The sequence below is a fragment of the Piliocolobus tephrosceles genome, chromosome 1 (genome assembly GCF_002776525.5).
Source record: "Piliocolobus tephrosceles isolate RC106 chromosome 1, ASM277652v3, whole genome shotgun sequence".
Lineage (NCBI taxonomy): Eukaryota > Metazoa > Chordata > Mammalia > Primates > Cercopithecidae > Piliocolobus > Piliocolobus tephrosceles.
Window position 1 is genome coordinate 204,460,206 of NC_045434.1, and position 21,107 is coordinate 204,481,312.

General features: G+C 49.1%; 1 protein-coding gene across 1 annotated transcript in view; it reads right to left on the reverse strand.

Moving 5' to 3' along the window:
- Positions 1-21,107, reverse strand: part of IGSF21 (immunoglobin superfamily member 21) — a 268,005-nt gene that overhangs the window by 147,681 nt on the left and 99,217 nt on the right. The window contains exon 2 of the mRNA XM_023219848.2: positions 2,620-2,732. Coding sequence (XP_023075616.2) covers positions 2,620-2,732 — 113 coding nt within the window. The remainder of the gene's footprint in view (positions 1-2,619; positions 2,733-21,107) is intronic.

Here is a 21,107-nt window from a genome sequence, read left to right on the forward strand (position 1 = left end):
GAATTTCCTTCCATCCTCTGCCCCCATCCTTCCCATCATAGGCAAGGCACGTGGGCTCCCCGGGACCTGAGGACAGTAACCAGTCAGCTGAGCCACCACCTCCGTCCAGCTACAGAATTACAAGGGCCCAGGCATTTGGCTCTAGTGGGTGATTTGCATGTGATTTGCATACATCTGCATGCCCATGCTCCAGAGGCCCTCAGTCAAAGGATGTGAAATGAAATAAAATAAATTAATTAGTGCAGCCTACCATGGCCCAATATGCAGGGCCTGACACTGGTAAGAGATGCCACTGATTCTTAAAACAATCAGTGGCATCAAGGTTAGGCAGTAAGAGTTGGGGAGAGAGGAAAGTCTCCCTGCTGGGGGATGGAGAAGGAAATGGAGAGTCTGTCCAGCGCAGGACATGGATCTTCCTGCCCCAGTCTTGCTCACCATCTTCAAGACCATCAAGTCAAGCCACGGGGAAACCTGCTCCTGGCTTCTATACCTGGGCCCAGCCTGGCACTAGCATTGCCCATAACTCCAGCAGGAGTCTCTTCAGGGAGATTTTCGCCACTGTGACTATGGTAACATTCGATTTCAAACCGGAGGGAGGGCAGTTGCTTCAAGAGCTTGGAAGGCAATGAGGTGCCCACTGCTATTTTCCCATTTCCAAGCTTCCTTCCATTTCGCTCCATTAACTGTTCCCACTGGGTCTCCATATTTCTATCTGTCTTTCACCACCCCTCCCTCTGATCCCATCTATTGGATGGCTGAGGGAGAGATGTGGTCCCATCGTCAGCAGTGAGCTGGAGTTAATTTATCCCTGTCCTTCTGCCAGGTGCTAATGAGATGCTCGCAGCCTGTGTCAGCCAAGCAGTTCCCATATCCTGTAAATACGCCTCTTAGTGATTCAGTTCATGGCACTGTTTAACATATGCCTTGACTTTCTCTAGGCCCACTGATCTATCTAGGATGGTGCCCCTTCCTAAGGCTGGGACCCTTTAGGGTGCTGGATGTCAGGTTCACACCTGTGAGGTCCAGGCTACCTGGAGAGCTTGGGTGGAGGGCACTAGAATTAACTCTAAGCAGGGGAGACTGCAATGCTGAAATAGAGAACCATGATTTTTGATGAGAAGGAGTGCAGATCACAGCCAACAAAATAGCAACAACAAGCAAACCATGAATCAGAGACCAAAAATGCAAAGCAGAGCAGCCAAGACAGGCTGGTTCAAAGCTCGCCTGGACCAAGAGCAAGAAGGAGACTGAAGAGAGCTGTTCTGAGTCAAGACCATGAACAGCACGCATACACCATGCCCCATGGATTCCTCTAACACTGAGTTTCCATGCTCTGTGTGTAGATGTGGTGACAGCTCCAAGGAGCAGAGGAGCCAGCTCTAGATCTCGAATCACAGTTTGGTGCCCACCCTCTACCTTCCTTGCCCTCTCTTCCACGTGCCATCACTCCCTCTAGAACAACTCCACCTGACTGTGCTACCTATCAGTTTCATTTGAAGAAAGGACAACAAAGATTAGGAAAGCATGGCTTCTGATCAGGGGTTTGCAAACTGTAGCCCATGAACCAAGTCACCCTATATTTAGCCTGTTTTGTACAGCCGGCGAGCTAAGAACCGTTTTTACCTTTTTTAATCAGTGAAAACAAAATAAAAGAAGAAGAAATTATGACACATGAACCTTATACAAAATTCAGACTTTGGTGCCCATGAGTAACGTTTCATTGACACACAGCTGTGCCCTTTCATTTACACACTGTCTGTGGCTGTTTGGTGCCAAACCAACAGAGTTGAGTAACTGTGACCAAGACTGAATGTCTGGCAGACAGGAGAATATTTACAATCTCAGTCTTCACCAAAATACGTTGCCAACCCTGTTTAGATGATGGAAGAGGAGTTCTTCCCCGGGATGGTGGTGCTTCTATCAGTGCACACTTGAGCATGGCATTGCAAGAAAAGCATCAGTGCCCACTGGACCTTCTCAGCCCAGCCCTAATTCCTTTGTGGCAAAGGGATAGAAGACTGTGATGCCCCGTCCAGACACAAGAAGAGTTCACTCAGTGGTTGAAAAGGTCACCTGTGCTCAAGACTCCAAGCTACTCTTCCTGGTGCCAACACCTGGACCCTGGGCAGGTGGGTACCTGCTCATCTGTAATCAATTCCCTTCTCAGATGGTGCCAGACACCAGGATTAGTCCTATATGTAGTCAGATTAGGTGGCAGACTATCTCTGTGATTTGATTTTGCAAAAGGCAGGAAGCCTTCCTGTTTTTCTCTCTCCCTTGCCAAAAACATTATCCAAAGCCTCATGCTCAAAATTCCACCATCAGACATCACTTCGTGATTACACTGCACCCAGGGCCCAGGGTGTTCTCAGTAACTTCTACTTTGCCTAATGGAGTTTCCCAAGAGTAGGGGCATAATAGGAGCACAAAGGAGGTGAAAACCAGATCAATCCTGAGAGTAGAAGGGAGGGCTAGTCCCCGTGGAGGATGTCAGCAGAGGACAGGGACCCAGCAGAGATCCAGGACAGCTCAGAACTGGGTCAGGGCTGAGGACATAGCCACACCAATGAGAGTATCCAGAGGACTCTGAGGACCCTCCCATCAGTGGTGGTGACTTACCCGGTACCACACGATCTCCCGCATGCGCCCATCTGTCTTGAAGTTACACTTCAAGGTCACGGCATCTCCAGCCACCACAGGGGGGAGAGGCTCAATGTTGACTGTCAGGTAGCCTACAGAAGAGAGGAGAAAGGGAGGGTAAGGGCACGAGCTGATCAGGGGGGCTGGGCTGATGAGGGCAGGGCCAGGGAGAAAGCAGATAGAAGAGGGAGGCCTGGGGTCTGTAGCTGCACAACTTTGAGGGATGCTGTTCACACCGTGGTCTCTGTGAATGGTGACTGCAGGCCTGAATGGAGCCAATCACCCTCTTCTTCCCTCTCTTTAACATCTCCCGTTCGGCTGCCTCCCTGGCTCCAATGGATCCCTCCAAACCAAAAACACTCTGCATGGGACACATTTTCCCCTGAAGGTAGGACCTGCTGGTACCTCCAAGAAAAGCCTCAATGTATTTCTATAAGATACCCCCAGAGAAGGCTTCTGTGCTCCAACATCGCCCCTCTGCCCCTTTTTAGAGTTGTGGCATTCATGATTCATCTCTTCGGTCCTGCAGGAAATGAATGCTGAAATGTATTTACTTGGCATTTCCAAACCTATTTGAATACGGTTCGCTCAGCCACCCTTTAAGCCCCATCACCATCCTACGCAGCCAAGATCTGGGAAATACACACTGGGACATGGTGTTCTAAGTGCCCATACTCCTCCATTTCCAACCTCATAAACAAATGACTCCTGGTAAAGAGAGCCCTGGGAAACAACCACTGGCTTCCTTAACACCCACCATTGGCTTTCCCATCACACATACTTTGCCACCCAAACGAAGGGGAGGGTCTAAGCCTTGGCCATGGCAGTGGTGGTATGTTGGAGAAGTCCATTATAGGCCCACCATCTGGGGAAGAGTCTCAACCCCCTGCAGACACCAGGTGATGTTTCCCTGACTACCACCAGGGAATGCCTGGAGCAGACGCTGGGGCACTTGCCTTGGTAGCCACACCTTGGGGACACTGCTCTCTCCACACCAAAGTCCAGTCTGGTGAGGCCTCTAACCCACTCCTCTGCCTCCACCGGCCCCATCCCAGAGGCCTGGACCCTCACTGCTGCTCCAAGGGGAATCTCATTCCTGGGCTGATCATCCAGGCTCATCTGATCGGCTTCCTGCCGGCTGATGTCCAGTCATCGATCTAATGGATCAATCCAGTCCAATAGTCTTAATGAGAAAACTAGCCAGGATGGGTTCGAAGATTTCAATTGTGCAGGCAAGCTGAGCAGAGGGAGCCCGCAGGCCTGACCCCTGCCTGGAACTCAATGGTTACAACACTCCAGGAAAAGACAATACAAAACAAAACAAGAATCGACCTGGAGAGGATCAATTTGGAAGTTGGAGTCAGAGCGGATCTGCATGGTCCGAGGCTTCAGGACCTAGCCTCCAGGGTGAAGGGCAAGGGACAGGGCTCACTCCAGGGTGGCCTCTAACTTAGGCAGAGGTCAAGCTCCTGGATAGCCCTGGAGCCCACTTGGTCCGAGAAAGTCACGACCAGAGCCAACCGGTCCAACTTCCAAGATCAGAAGGACCAACTGGGATCCTTCTTTCCTCTTTTATTCAACCCCAGTTCACTCCCACCTACCCTGTGCAGGCCCGGGGCCAGGATCCAGGAAGCAGAGACCCAGGCATTGCCCGGCCCTCCAGGAACAAGCGGTAAGGGTGAGACAGAGATACCGAACACAGTCACCACTCAGGTGACCAGTCAGCCTCTAGGTAGGCAGACAGGGGACTGTGGGTGGGCACAGAGGGAACCTGATCCAGCCCGGATGATCCCAGCCATGGGGCATGACAAACAAGGATGCCACCTTCAGGAGGACAACTTTCCCCACGGAAAGGGAGACCCCAGGGCAAGCCAAGCCCAAGTGTAACAGTGTGACAATGGCTCAGATGTCCACACCTGCTTCGTTCCAGGCACTGGGCTAACCACTTGATATGATATACATCTACTCTCTTAATCACGACACTCCTAGGAGACAGGAACTATTATGATTCCCACTTTCTGCGAGCAAACCAAGAGGTGAAGTCCCCTGCCAGATCACACAGCTGCAAGTTACAGAGCTGGAATTCAAACCCAAACCTTCGGGCTCCATGACAACCACCACGCTATTACAGCCTCTCAGAAGAGGTGAGAGAAAGTGGCAAACACTGTACATCTGCAGCCTGCATACTTTTTTCTTCCAGCCCTAAAGATGGAGGATGGGCATTGTGGCAGGAACTGTGATAGGAGTTGAGGACCTGACCCCATGGCCACAATTCTGAGCCACGTGGCTCAATCTTCCAGTGAGACCTCCCTCCCCTGGGCTCTCTCTCACCTTTGCAGATATAGTTATGAGTTGAGCATCATCAGTCCAGATGGCTGATGAGATCAAGGCTCAAGAAGGTCCTCCTCCCACTGGAAAGAGGAGGGAAGGACATATTCTCAGATGCATAAATCTTTGAGCAGCCTGAGGTGGGTGCAGATGGCGCGTGCCTGTGAGGCAGGCAGGGTGAGATGGAGGGTCACCATTTGTTGGCAAGCCATGAGGGAATTACAAGTGTAAGTGTGGCAGTGGTTGGGAGGGCAAGTAGGGGAGCGGTTGCAGCTCTGGTGATTGGGTGGTAGTGTTAGGAGCACTGGCAGGTGCAGCAGATGTCTGGGGCAGTAGGATTCACAGGGGCATGCCAGGGTGAGATCAGAGAGCCCACTGCACAGGCACTCAGTCCTAGAGGTGAATCAGGTATGTGCAGGAGTGGGGTGGCTCTGACAGGTTAAGACAAGACAGCTTTTCCCAGAATGTGCAGAGAATAGGGAGTTTTTCACCAGTGTTTCAAGAAACATTTCTCTCTCTCTCTCTCTCTCTCTCTCTCTCTGTGTGTGTGTGTGTGTGTGTGTGTGTGTGTGTGTGTGTGTAATACAGAGTCTCACTCTGTCATGCAGACTGGAGTTAAGTGATGTGATCTCGGCTCACTGCAGCCTCCACCTACTGGGTTTAGGCAATTCTCCCGCCTCAGCCTCCTGAGTAGCTGGGATTACAGGTGCTTGCCACCATACCCAGCTAATTTTTGTATTTTTAGTAGAGATGCGGTTTCACCATGTTGGCCAGGGCGATCTCAAACTCCTGACATCAAGTGATCCACCCGTCTTGGCCTCCCAAAGTGTTAGAATTACAGGCATGAGCCTCCATGTCTGGCAGGAAAACATGATTTCCATCATCCATGAATTTTGAGAGGTATTGGGTTAACTATAATTAAACCCCTTCTTCCCTTCAGGACTTCTCTGAACTTTCTCTCCTTCCTTCTTCCTGTCTTTCCTATATGCATGAAAAATATATTAATTGAGAATCTGTTCCATACCAGGCACTGTTGTAGGCAGGGGACATATCAGTAACAATAGACACGTCCCTTCCCTCCTGGAGCTGCCAGCTTAGCAGAAGAGCCCGTAATCAAATAAATGATGGAAAATATGTCCAGTGGTGATAAACATAATGAGGAAAAACAAAGCAGACCGAAGTGATGGAGGGTAACGGGGGAGGGGCTTCTTTAGACAGAGGGGCCCTGGGAGGCCCTTCTGAGGAGGCTGGAATAAAGGAAGGTGTGAGCCATGGGGGTATTGAGGAGAGAGCATTCCAGACAGAAGATATGTCAAGCACAAAGGCCCTGAAGCTGGATTGTGTGCTCACAGTGCCTTGTAACCCTCCAAATTTGGGCCAGAGTGGGAAATTTTTCTTAATATTTTACACCCTGGAGCCCATCTTTTTCAGAGCACTTGTAGAACCTGAGCCAGGAATGGGAGGGAAGAGAGTGAGGCAAGCAAGGGGCCTGCAGGCAAAATTAAAGGATACACTCTCATTGCACCATCCTGAGAGTAAGTGGGTGGCTCTTTGAATGTTACCCCCTGTGCACCTGGCTAGCCTCACCCTAGTCTCAGCCCTGCTGGAGTCCTTGAAAACAAACATCGGGAAACACCGCTGTAAACTGAGGCAGGAGTGACTGTGCCTTCCATTCCAGCGATGCCCCTACTTGGAGTCATGGTAGCAGCTGGCAGAGAGAAATGCTCATAGCTGGGCACTCCCCTTCTCAGACCCACAGGAAGCTGAGGGAGTGGGGTTTCCAGGCTGCCCAGACAGGTTTAGCTCTAAGGATTAAAAACATGTCACTTCTAGTTTTCCCAGCACTTTCACTCCCATTTTTTCAGCAGCTCAGGCAGCAGCCAATGCCTTGTACGATGCTGCGACCACGAGTATGTCACACTGGAGTGCAATTGTCTGTTTGCACATCTGCCTCTCCTTCTGGAATCTGAATTCCATTAATATCAGTACAGTATTAAAATATGAATACAGTAAGTGATGCATTTTGAGCATTCGTGGGCACAGGCAGTTTGGATCCTCATACCCTCCTGTAAATATGCCTCTGTCACAGACAGGAATGAGCTACTGTTCAGAGCTGTGGAGCACCTCGTTCCATGCCACATGGACAGAGCAGCCAAGCTGGGATCTGAACCCAGAGCCGTCTGGCTCCAAAGCCAGTTTCTTTCTACCACTTCTTGCTACTGCCTGGAGCAGAATCACACTACTTGATTGGGTGTCTTGGGAATTCTGGGGGGTATCCCCCAATTTGCAGCTCCATCAGTTGCCACTGAGTCTTCACCAGCTGCCTGGCTCTCAGACAGGGCAGGGAGGTCAGTGCAGGAGCTGGACCAGGTGAGTGGGGAAAGGACTAACCCAGAATTATGCACTGAATGATAGGAACCATAAACAGAGAGAGCTGGGGTCGGGGCCAGGCTCACGTGAGAGATGGTGGGCAGAGGGGAGACCCTACTGCCTCAGGGCTTGAGGTCACAACCTGACAATGAGCTGTGGCCTGCTCATTACCCAAGGCCACGACAAACATCAGGCGATGCGTGGAGTCTAAGTCTCAAGTCTGGAGGTAGGCTCTCTGGCTGGGGTGAGGAGGGAGAAGGTGGAAAGCAAGGTGATTTTCCAACAGATGTGCCAGGCAAGGCTATGACAGCACTAATCAACACCTGGATCACAGAGGTGAGAAAACACCTCTGAGACACACACACACACACAGGAGAGGAGATGGCAAGGGTTCATATAGCAAGGGAGCTGTTTCCAAGAGAAAAACACAGGAAAAGTTATCCTCTAGGTCCAATGAATATTCCCCCAGCCCTGATTTCACAAAATTCCATCATCTTCCAAATACCCTGCACTGGTTCTTTTCCTGAAAATCTCCTTCCCATCCTTCTTGGCTCTTCCCCACCCACGTACCTCCCCAGAATTTGAAGTCAGTTGATAACGTTCAAGTTTCTCACTCTAGCATTCAGTAGTGACCTGGGGAAGTTATGGGACCGCCATGGGACTCAGTTTCCCCACATGTAATGTGGTTGCAGGAATAATCACAGGGTCCAAAGTGGTAAAGCATGGTAGAGGACTTCATTCGACACAAGCTCTGCCCAAACAGGACACCCTGGATCAGATTGAGGTGGCATCACACTTCCCGCCAACCCCCTTCCCTGGACTGCCTCACTCCAGCATTCCACTGTCCAGTCTAGGAAAGACAGCTCCAAGGTAGAGGTTGAAAGAGCAGAGACTGGCATCTGGAAGCTGACTGGAGAGAAGAGAAGATTCAGAGATGACCTGCTCAACCAGGCATTTCATCCAGGGGTCAAAGTCAGGAGACCGACAAAGTGAGATCTTCCCCCAAAGCAGAGGACATAAAACTAGAGAGCAGGCTCAAGAAGGCCCCTGCTGGGGACTGTCCAGGAGGGGCTTCTGAATGGAAGCACTTCGGGGTTCATGCCTTCTATGGAGCCCCTGGGAATGAGGAGGCACAGCTGAGCAGGCATGGGTGGGGGAAGCTAGGAGCACAGCAGTGAAGAGCAGAGGAGTGGTGAATTCTGGTCTCAGCTACACTGCCACCCAGCGCTGGGACCTCAGGCAAGTTTTCCATCTTTCTGGGCCTCAGTTTCCTCATCTGCAAAATGAGAAGGGAGCTTGATTTTGGGGGCCTTCCTGCTCCAACTAACCCCATGTCAGATGCTAACTGAGCCTGAACCTGGGAGGCCAGAAGCAGAGGCCACCCTGCCACCTTCCTTTTGGGTACCACTCAACACCATTCCTTGGAGAAGCAAACCCACCAATTACTCAGCCACCAGCTGCAGATGGAGCTCTGTCTTTCAGGGCATTGAATTTGCCACCAATCAGCCTCGATGCATAAGCCCCCCTAAGCGCGGTATCGAGAAGCAGATCAGGAGTGGAGACAGATCCATCTTAACTAAGCAGTTCATTATCCTGGATGGCGCCATCACTCTCCCCTCCATCTCTGACAGTGTTTACACCACTCCTGTTAAGATACATTTAGCAAAATCACAGACAATATTTAGGAACCTGGCACCCTTCTAACGAGGTGATGACAAATAGCTCCTCCACCAGGGAACTCGCCTGGCAACATCCCAGCGTCGCTCCCCGCCCTTTCCCAGCTCCAAGGGGATGTGTCCAGAGGGATGGCTCAGGTCTGGCCCCAGGGGTGGACGGGGTCGGTAGGGGCTTCCGTGAAAGGGATATGGGTCTGTCTCTGAAAGAGACGTAAATTATGTTAGAGTCACCACATGTCCCGATCTGCCCAGGACCGAGGGGGTCTCCTGGGACGAGAGACTTTCAGCACCTAAAACTGACAATGTTTCTGGCAAATTGAGATGAATTTTCACCCATGTTATAACTTCACCATGGCCCATGGATGGCCCTGGCTGACTTACTTAAACCTCTGTGCCTATTTGGATAATAGGGGTAACTGTGCCTCCCTTGACTTGGTGTAAGGCTGAGTGAGAGTGAATGGTAACCTCCTCCTCAGACCATGGCTGCTCTTGGGTTCTCAGAAGATAGTGGTGGTGACAAAGTATGCCACATGGGCTCCCTGATCATTTCTCTAAAATGCACGCCCCTGGCCTTCTTTAGGGTCTTCAGGAGCTTCCCATTACTCCATAGGAAAAGTTGCACATCTCCCCAGCAGGGAGATCTGGCCATGCCTAGCTCTCAGGTTCCTCCGGCCCCTCTCGCTCGTCATCCTGGCTCTGCTGCCTCTGCTCTCCTGCACACACAGCCTCCTCTAACCTCTGGGCCTGAACACCGGCTGTCCCTCTGCCCTAAGCCCTCTCCCTCACTTGGATAACTTGGATATCTCCTGGTCTTCCTTCAAGGATTCACAAAAAATGTTACCTCCTCAAGAAAACAACTCCTCAAGCTTCCATAGTCCTCAAAGCACTCCTGCCTCTCCCACTCCTCCTGCTTGGGACACTGAAAATTACTTGTAATGACATATTCAGGGTATGCTCACCTCAACACAGGTTATGAACTGTTTCTCTTTGCTATGGTCCCCAGGTGCCTAGAACAGTGCCTGGATCAAAGATGGTGTGAAGAAAGAAACAAATGGATTCTACTCATTCCCTTGACAGTTTTATAATTCTCAGGAGGGCCCTCACAGAAGCATCTCTTTCTAATGGGCTTTTCCCTAAGCAGCCTGGGCCGAAGATTCCCCTGACCTCAGGTGTGTTCTGAACCTGCCTCTCTGACCACATCTGCTTGGATTGGTGTTGCTGCCAGCTTGGAGTATCCAATGGCCTCCCGTGAAGCCAAGCATCAGAACTGCATCCAACAGAGGAAATCAGCACTGGGTGGTGAGTGGCCACCCCTTCAGGTTCTCTCACTCAGGATGGTAGGATATGAGACATTAACCATGAGTCAGCAGACAGCACTATGGTAGGGGAGAGACTGTACAGCAGACAAATCCACAGGTAGTGGCACTTAACTGAACCGCCATAATAACAAGGCTCTCGAGCAAGAGACTTAGTGCCCACCTCAGCGGGTGAGTGTCACAACCAGCAGACTCAGGGCTGCAGGAGGAGCTGCTGCAGCATCCTGAACAGCATTCTGCTTCTCCTGGTGACAGTGAGCTGAGCTGGTGTCCTATCTTCCTGGCTTCTCCCATTTCCTTACCACCAAGGGAGCTAACAAAGGAGCCTGCAGCAGATGAGTGTGTGGTTCTTCATGCTATCTCACAAACCCAGATGCATGGACTCAGATTAGCCAGGAAACTTCACACATAGAAATGCAAACATCCTCCATGCCCATGCCCAAGTCCTGGGTAGGGAACCCTGCTGTAAGGCAGTCCATCACTGCTTGATGTACCTCTTGGTTGTCTCCAGGCACCTCAAGGAAACAGGCCCTACACTGATGTGATGTTTTCTCCTATTTCCCAATCAGGGAGTGCAGAGCACACCTGTCTACTTCTTGGAACCTCTTTTTCTCATGCTCACATCAAAGCAGCCAGCAAGTCCTGTAAGCTCTATAAAATATATGCAGACTCCAACTAGCTCACCCCTCCGCTGCTACCTCCTTGCACCCGGCCACCATCATTTGTTGCCTCACCTACTGCTCCATCTCCTCACTGACCCACCTATTCTGCCTTCACCTGGCCCTGTGTCCTCCCCACCTCTCTGATTTCAGCTTCCCTCACTCTGAACTCATTCAGTTTCTCTACTCATAATGAACGCTGCTGGCCCCTGAGCTTCCTAAGAATATCCTTACCTCAGGGCCTTTGCACTTGCTGCTCGCACCTTCCAGAACAATCTTTCCCTAGATACCCACATGACTCAACTCCTCAATCTTTCTCTGCTCAAATGTCAAAACCTCTTTGGAGAAGACTCTTGCAACTATCCCATGTAAATAGCACCCCTGTCACTCTCTGACTTATTACCCTGCTTTACTCCTTCTTAGACATTTATCACTGCCTACATATACTTACTTGTTTATTGTCTGCTGACATCCCTGACCTCCAACTAGACTATACACCTCATGAGACTGTGTGTGCGAGTTTCAATATTTTTTTCTCTGTTATTCAGAGTGGATAATTTCTATTAATCTACTTCCAAGTTCACTGATTCTTTCCTCTGTCATCTCTATTCTGCTACTGAGTCTAGTCAGTGAGTTTTTTATTTTGGTTATTGCATTTTTCAGCTCTAGTTTTTCAGTTGGCTCTTCTTTATATCTTCTATGTCTTTGCTGCGGCTTTCTATTTTATTATTTGTTTCAAGACTGTTTTTGATAACTTGTTCAAGTATTTTCCTAATAGCTGCCTCAAAATCTCTGTCAGATAATTCAACCATCTGTGCCATCTCATCATTGTAGTCTACTTATTGTCTTTCCCCATGTGAGTTGAGATTTTCATGAGTGTTTTTTTGTGTGTGTGTATCAAGGGATTTTCATTTGTATTTTGCATACTTTAAGTATTACCTAGTAAGACTGTAGGTTTTATTTATCTTCATTCTTTATGTGGCATTTTGATTCTGGTGTTTTTCCCCAATCCATCTGCTAGTATTTATTTTTCAGATTTTTCAACTAGATGCCCATATATTCTACCTAGGTTTTATATTTGAATTAGTGAAAGATGAAGTGAAGCTTATCTTTACTTCATCTCACCAGAGCTGGAAGTCCTTGATTTCATGTTGTTTAATTACCACTTTGATATGATTCGGCTCTGTGGCCCCCAACCAAATCTCATGTCGAATCGTAATACCCAATGTTGGAAGAGGGGCCTGGTGGGAGGTGACTGGACAATGGAGGCAGACTTTTCCCTTACTGCTTTCATGATAATGAGTGAGTTCTCAAGAGATCTGGTTGTTTAAAAGTGTGTAGCAGCTCCCCCTCTTTCTCCTGCTCCAGCCACGTAAGATGTGCCTGCTTCCCCTTCACCTTCTGCTATGATTGTAAGCTTCCCAAGGCCTCCCTAGCCATGCTTCCTGTACAGCCTGCAGAACTTTGAGTCAATTAAACCTTTTTTCTTTATAAATTACCCAGTCTCAGGTAGTTATTTATAGCAATGCAAGAATGGACTAATACTACTATATCCCTAGAATCTAGAACAGTGCCTGGTACTTAGTAGGAGCCCAATAAATAATTGTTGAAGGAATGAAAAAATGAGCATGTGACCAGTGCTTGGCAGTTTTCAAAGGATTTCTGTAATTACCATCTCATTGATCACCATGGCAGCCCTGTAGGATAGTGTACCCATTCTACAGGTGAGGAGACAGAGGCTCAGAGATGCAGAGTGACTTTCTCACCATCACAGAGAACCAGACTTGGCAGGCAGGCCCTTTGACTCTGAGTCCAGTACTCTTCCCACCATCTCATGGCAACCCACTCCCCCTTGCTTCTAAATGAAGAAGCTGAAAACAGGAGTGGGTAGTGGGTAGTGGGACTAGGGGCTAGGAAGTACACAAGAAGTCTTGCTGGGGTGTAGCAGGGTCAAGTACCCTGCTATAGTAACAGGACACAATGCATCCACAAGGGGGCAGCAGGAAGACTGATGGTTGAGGCTATTTTCAAGTTCAAAGCCAGCAAAGGCTGCTAGGAGGGCCAGGAAGATGTGTTTGACTGAGAACATTTCTGAAACTCTAAGAGACTTGTGGCTGGGCTGGCCAATTTGTTCCACCACATCTCTGACACGCAGTCCTCTGAACCCACCTCTGGAATAGTTTTTTGGCCCAGAAGTGTCTGCCGTGTGTCACCCAAACCATTAATTATTGATAGCAAGTAACTAGTGAAGACTGAAAAACAACATGGGTCATCCATCTTTTTCTCAGGGGGCAGCGGGTGTGTCTGCCACTGGACTAGGAGCTCCTGAGAGCAGGGACAAGTTCTCAGCCCACTCTGCATCTTATCTGGAAGTGCAGCAGTGGTGACAAGAATTCAAGGACCCTTATCTCCTAAGAGAACCATTGTGGACCACACCACGACTCGATCTGGGGCAGATGGATGGTCAGGTGGTTGACAGCAGCTCCCCCAGCTGGATTTTAGGTCTTGCTGGGATGGACCATGACGGTCAGGGCCACATAAATTCCTCGCACCACTCTCCCCCTGCTGTGGGTCTCGAATTTATCTCCATGTGATAACAGGAACTCCATGCACTACCACTCATGAAGAAAGAGGTCACTCCTATCTTATGAAGACAAATACCCTGTCTTGGCACTAAGGACATCCTCACTGGGTTCCAGTGCTGCGTAATTACTATTGTAATAAATATTATTACAACAAACCAATTACTGCAACCATATCTTCTAGGCAGGTACAGAGAGTTCCGTGAAATACACTCTTCTATGCTGGACTAATGGGCACTCCCAACCTTCTACCTCCTTGTTGGCAGAAACAAGGGTGTGAGGTGGGGCCGGGGGTGGGCAGTGCCTCTTAAGAAAAGAAAGCCACTCCATAAAGAGGGGGAAAGCTAACAGGTCATCGGTCTCTTAGACGGATAAATTCTGCTTCTCCAATAACTCTCACAACTGTCTTTTCCACTCTATTCTGCACCAATCCGGCCTCAGTTTGGCCCCTCCACATCTCCCGGTGGAACTCTGCAATAGCCAGCTCACTGATCTCTAGCCCCCAAACTTGTCCCTCTAAGGTACCAGCCATTTAAAGTCTCAATGATATTTCTAAAATGCAAATATGATTATACCACCTGTCTGGTTAATGCCATTCAATTTCCCTGCCCCATTGCCTTCCAATTCAGGATAAAGTTCAGACTCTGTCATGGCCAACCGAGTCCCTTATGAGCTTGCCTCTCTCGGCCCCTCCAACTCAATCAGTCTCACATTGTGCCTTTGCCCACCTTGCAGCAGGCCCCCCCTCAGCCCTTCCAAACCCCTCCAACTCTTTTTCCCTGTGCTGTTTCCTCTTCCTGGAACGCCCTTCTCCTCTGAGTTCACGTAGGGAAATTTGTATCCTTCCAGGTTCAATGTGACAGTCACCCCCTCCTTGATTGATATGAGTCTGATACACCCTCTCCTGAGCTCATAGACCTTTGTAAACATCTCAGTCACAACCCAAACACATTCCATCATAATATAACATGTGGTTCTTCGTGTGTCTGTCTCAGACATCAGACTAGTGCTCCTTAAGCCCAGGGACGTGGTATGCACCTCCGTATAATGCTTGGCACATGATGAGTGCTCAGTGAGTGTGCTGCACAAATGAAATAATGAATGAACCAAGACACGAACACTGTACCTTCTGGGGCTTTGTGAGCTATGGAGCCCTGGAACAATGTGGATTATGCTGTAGCCCAGGGTGCTTATGTCCTGGTCTGCATCTAAATTCTTCTTTGTCTCCTTGTTGCCTTTGAGATGAAGTCCAAACCCCTGACCCCTACACAAGACCACTCATGAGCCTTCCTCCTTCTCTGCTCATCTCTTGCCCTTCTATCTTTTGCACCCTGAGCCACAGCCATCCTGAGTTACTTAGAGCTCCCAAGTATGTCAGGCTGCATTGGGCCACTGGGTCTTTGTACCTGCCATTCCTTCAGCCTGGAAGACCGTCACTTTGCCCCCATCACTTCGCTATGTCCTTCAGGTCTTAGCTTAGATATCATTTACCCCAAAGACCACTCCTGATGTACACTCCAGTTTCACCTATCCCATGCCCAGCATTCTCAAATCTGGGTTAGGTGGCCCTCTCACAACATCTACCATAGCCCTAACTCATTGCATGAGGATATTTCTTTTTGCCAGTCTGTTTCCCACAGTAGACTGGGAGCCTCTGACGGGCCAAATGCATGTCTCTGTTATTACATTCTTAGTGCGTTGCATGCCACTGGCCACACTACTGGCATTGAAGACACATTGAATGAATGAATGAATGAATGAATGAATGAATGAATGAATCCAGGAATGAATCCATGAATCCATGAATGAATCCATGAATGAACTATTAAGTTCTACACGTGATGTGGTTTGGCTTTGTGTCCCCACCCAAATCTCATCCTGCATTGTAATCCCCACATGTCAGGGGAGGGATCTGGTGGGAGGTGTTTGGATCATGGGGGCAGATTTCTCCCATGCTGTTCTTGTGAGTGAGTGAGTTCTCACGAGATCTGATGGTTTAAAAGTGTGATACTGGCTGGGCGCAGTGGCTCACGCCTGTAATCTTAGCACTTTGGGAGGCTGAGGTGGGCGGATCACGAGGTCAAGAGATCGAGACCATCCTGGCCAACATGGTGAAACCCCATTTCTACTAAAAATACAAAAATTAGCTTGGTGTGGTGGCGGGCGCCTGTAGTCCCAGCTACTTGGGAGGCTGAGGCAGGAGAATTGCTTGAACCCGGGGGGCAGAGGTTGCAGTGAGCCAAGATCACGCCACTGCACTCCAGCCTGGCCTGCCTGCTGACAGAGTGAGAGTCCATCTCAAAAGAAAAAAAAAAGTGTGATACTTTCTCCCTCACTTTCTCTCTCTCCTGCCTCCATGTAAGACATACCTTATTTCCCCTTCACCTTCCTCTATGACTATAAATTTCCCAGGACCTCCTTAACTGTGCAGAACTGTGAGTCAATTAAGCCCCTTTTCTTTATAAATTACCCAGTTTCATGTAGTTCTTTAGAGCGGTGTGAAAACGGACTAATACAGTAGGTATATTCAACTGGCCTAGCCTGGACCATGGACTCCAATTTTGTAGCAGCTGGATGCTTTTGCCTTATTGAGCTAGGGATTTCCCATCCTAAATTTGGGCCATGAAAGAACATCAGAGGGGGAGCATCCCACTCAAGATTCCTGGTTCTCACCTCCCCTAACAGATCAGCTCAACTCTGGGCCACCAGGGACTTCAAATGATTTGCAGCCTTTGCAAGGAGCAGTTCCCAGTGCTTTCTGGCATCCATCCCCTGCCCCGCCTCCCGGGCTCTTTTGAAATGTTCCCCCTCTCTAATCTCCAGCAAACTAATCAAATTCCCCTCTGTCAGAGGCAATAGATGTTCAAAAACTTGTAGGGTTTATGTATTATTCATGATGTATGTATTATTTATCATTCGTTTGTTTATTTATTATTAATTTGTGTTTCATTATTGATAATGATATGCTTATACTATTAATAAGACTTGGGAAGGCTGTTCTACGACCCTTTGTAGACACCTGATGCTCCTCCAATTCCCTGCAAAGCTAATGTTGGTCATTTTTCTTCCCATTTTATGGATGGGTGACAATGAGGCCAGAGAAGGGCAGGACTTGCTCAGTCAGTCCTCATGCCTCTGAAGTGTTGGGCAGGGAAGGTGATGAGACTAGGGAAATGCTTCCTCAGGCAGCAGATCCTGGGTTGATGACAGGGATTCCTGTGGGATGCAATGCTGGACTTGCCAATTCCGCATCCACCTGGGACCTCACATTCTTGTGTTTGTCCCAGACTCCTTCACCCGAGTTCACATTGGGGTCTGAAGCTTCTGTCTTGTACATGGTCCTTGCTCTGTGCTGTGTGTGTGCTCCCTAGACCCAGGCAGACGGCCGTGTGCTCCCCACACTCCATTTCCTTTCCCTCCTGGCTACTCAGTCAGTACTTGCAGTTTGGCAGGGCCATGTGACTATATCCTGGCCAGGGGAATATGACCTTCCTGCTTGGCTCCTAGAAACCTGCCATGCTGCCTGCACACCCTCTCTCTCCATTCATCACCAGGGTGGGGAGGGCTCTGAGGACTTAGCAGAGGGTGAATCATAAGATGAGAGGATGAAAGAAACCTGAGTACTTGAATGACTGTGTGGAGCCAAGTCCTCCTATGGTCCCCAGTGGACCCGATATGAATCACTAATAACATACCACTGTGTTAAGCCACTGAAATTTGGTTTGTTACAGCAGTTAGTCTACTATTACATTCCACTAATGCATTGCACACAGTGGGAATTCAATAATGTTCTTGGTGGAAAAATAGTGAATGAATGAATAAGATGAATGAAAAAGCAACAAAATCAGTCAGTGGGTCTGGCCATACCATTGCTGAACTAGAGTCCCAAAGCAGGTTTCCCATGGCAGAACATCAGAGGGTGGGGACTTAAGGATATGGAATTGAAACCCTTTTGTTACACAGATGGATAAATCAAGGCCCAGGGAAGAGAAAGGCCCAGGCGAAGGCCACAGAGCCAATTAACAGGCAACTCAAGACCAGGACCCCTGTCTCCTAAAGCACAGTCCTGTGACCTTCCTACCACACCAGTGTCTTTTCTCTGACTATCTTTCATCTGACAGCTTGCGGTCACCCTCTGGAACTTTCTCCATGTCCTTGGTGGTAGGTGAGGGGAATTACCATTTTCTTAACCCTGGAGCAACCCTGCAACCAAGAACAGCTGAAACGGCTGAGAAGGAGGAGGGCTGAGACCGATGTGGCACAGGATGCTTGTGAGGTGCTCTGACAGCCCATGGCTGTCTTTGCAGTGCCCTCTCCAGGGCCAGGGGCATGTTGAGCAGAGGGGCCAGGACCCCCTGGGTTGGGCTGGTGGTGCAGTCAGCAGTGGGGAAACCACAGGCTGGGGAAGGAAGAAAAGAAAGCAACCCGGACCTTGAAGCAGAAGACCCCGGGCTAGCCCTCATTCTGCCATGGACACAAAAGGGCAAGTCCCTACTCTTCTCTGGGCCTCAGTCATCTCATCTGACAAACGGGCTCGTGGTGCTTACTTCTCAGGACAATGGCGATGCCAAGATGAGAACAGCAGAGAAGGTGTTCTGAAATGTTGTATTGGAGAAGTTGGTCTCCTTGCTTGTAGGAGAATTGTCAGGACCACTAGTGCTGAGAGATTATGACCTTGGGCTTGGGAATCAGACAGGCCTGGGGACAGCTTCTGACTCTATCACAAGCCAGCCTTGCAACCCTGAGTAAGTCACACCACTGTTCTGAGCTTCAGTTTCCACTTCTGCAAAATGGGATAATTCTCTTTACTTCTTAAGGCTGGCAAGGGGAGATGCAGAGAGATGCCCAGGCAAGGAGCGTAGCACTGTGCCCGGCACCCGGGGGCTGTGTTGCCACAGATGCCCTGGGTTTCACTGCCCTGCCATGCTCCAGCTCCCTGCAACTATCCCACTTCTCTGTGCCCCACATTGGCTGCTCCCAGCAAGCCTGCCTTATGGAACATTGCTGGGAAGCTGTGGGGCAGATGGCCCAACCTGTTGGCTGCTCCAGGTGGGCTTCAGGAGTGTGGAGGCTGGACAGTCACCAGTGGCTGCTGTTTTGCTTTCTGCACTGAGACGTAAAGCAAAACTGGCAGAGGATCTGGCAGCCCTGCATCCTCCAACATCACTCAGAAACATGAGGAGAGACGCGTGAGCAACAGGGAGGTATCTCTGACTCAGAATAAAATTTAAAATATGGATGATGGGTTATTAAGGAATATTTTAAAAGAAAAATAGTTATTACTCAAGGAATACAGTCTATGCTAGGTTATAAAACTGGTCTTAATAAGTACAAAGAGGCAACTTAATGAAAAAAATTACAATTTAAAATAGGCCTACATTAAATAATAATGCCTCATAAACACAGAAGTCCTTTAGCACATAAGAATTAATTGCTGGGCTCAGAAGCTAAAAGCAGAATAAAGGAATCCTTAAATATTTTGTCTTTTATTTTTCTCTCCCAAAAAGGCAACTCGCATTAAACTGGATTACCTCGCTTTGGCACGGAAGGGCCTGGAAATTTGCAAAGGGAATTCGCTCAGTAACAACGCTGTTTCCTTGAACCTATTGTCTTAAGACATGTTCTGAATGCTGTGTGGCTTTGCTCTCTGGATTTGCATCAGTTTTAAATGAACTCAGGCGACAGGGTTTTCCCACTGAAGAACAAGGGAATGGGTTCTTCTTGCAGGATCAAAACTCTTGAGTTCAGACTCTTCATGCTGGGCAGCTTAGTTATCAGGGCAACAGCCCGACTGGCCCAGGGAGATTTCACGTCTCCACTCTAGCAGCCATTAGAAATGGTCCAAGGAAGGCTAGGCACAGTGGCTCATGCCTACAATCCCAGCACTTTGGGAGGCCAAGGAGGGCAGATCACTTGAGGTCAGGAGTTCGAGACCAGCCTGGCCAATACGGTGAAACCTCATCTCTACTGAAAACACAAAAATTAGCTGGATGTGGTGGTGCACACTTGTAAACCTAGCTAGCTAGTTGGGAGGCTGAGGTGGGAGGATCACTTGAACATAGGAGGTGGAGGCTGCAGTGAGCCAAGATCATGCCACTGCACTCCAGCCTGAGTGACAGAGCGAGACTCTGTCTACAAAAGAAAAAAATAATATAAAATAAAGAGATGGTTCAAGAAAGCAGAGTGGTTCTCAACCAGGGGTGACTTTTGACCCCCAGGGAACAGTTGGCAATGTCTGAAGACATTATTTGCTGTCACAACTGGAGGGGGCTGTGCTACTGGTATCTGGTGTGCAGGAACCAGGGATCCTGCTAAACACCCTTCAGTGCAGGGACAGCACCACAACCAAGAGTCATCTGGCTCCAAGCACCAAAAGTGCTGGGGCTGAGACATCCTGTGATAAAGGGAGGAAAACAAACTTCAGAGGGGTATGCACGTGGGCTCAGGAGTTCCCTAGCACAGCAGAGACAGTCTCCACATCAGGACTGGCCGTCGAAAGCTGGAAGTATAGATTACTGAAAAAACTCTCCCCAAATGTTACCCCGCACTAGCTAGGCCTAACACCTGACATTCAGCCAAACTTCTTTGCCACTAAAGTAGATCCACTCACTCCACGGGAGCATTGTGCCTGCTCTCTGGAACATATTTTGATTTTGCAATGCAAAAATCCTATGAGAAAGTCCCTTTATAGTCACCCTGTTAGGATGCATTTATTCTGCAAAGCAAAGGAGTCCTGGTTTGCAAAGGAGAATGTCTAGGGGATAGCACCCAACTTCTCTCTCCTCTCTAATCTCATTCTGCCGCTTGACAGGAGAAGCAATCTGGTCTTCATATTAATACTTTATTAAATGCATACATCCTACATCCAGCAAGATAAACATCAACCTATTACAGTTGCATGGTTATAGAGTGCCTGGATGTCACCCGAAGGCTATTTGGACCCGATTTGCACACCATCTAACTTCTTCCTGCTGAAGGCCCAGGTGCAGACTGTAGACGTCTTATTGAATGGAGGGGTTGGGTGAGGTGCAAGTGGGCCGGGGTGGAGTGAACAGGAGATCATTTATTCCCATTCTTTAGGGCTGTAGGCTGCCAGATTCCACATGAAGACAGAAAGGCCTGTGGCCTTAAGACAAGGGATGCATGGACAGTGTCTGGGGCAGGTTTGTCTCCAAGGACAAGAAATGGCAGGACCAGGTCAGGGCACATTCCACCAACTGTCCAGTGCCATTTAGAAAGGAAGGTGGGCCTGGCCTGGTGCGGTGGCTCATGCCTGTAATCTCAGCACTTTGGGAGGCCAAGGCGGACAAATAACAAGGTTAGGAGTTCAAGACCAGTCTGCCCAACAAAGCGAAACCCCGTCCCTACTAAAAATAAATAAATAAATAAAAATTAACCAGGCATGGTGGCGGGCGCCTATATTCCCAGCTAGTGAGGAGGCTGAGGCAGGAGAATCACGTGAACCTGGCAGGCAGAGGTTGCAGTGAGCTGAGATCACCCCATTGCACTCCAGCCTGGGTGACAGAGTGAGACTCC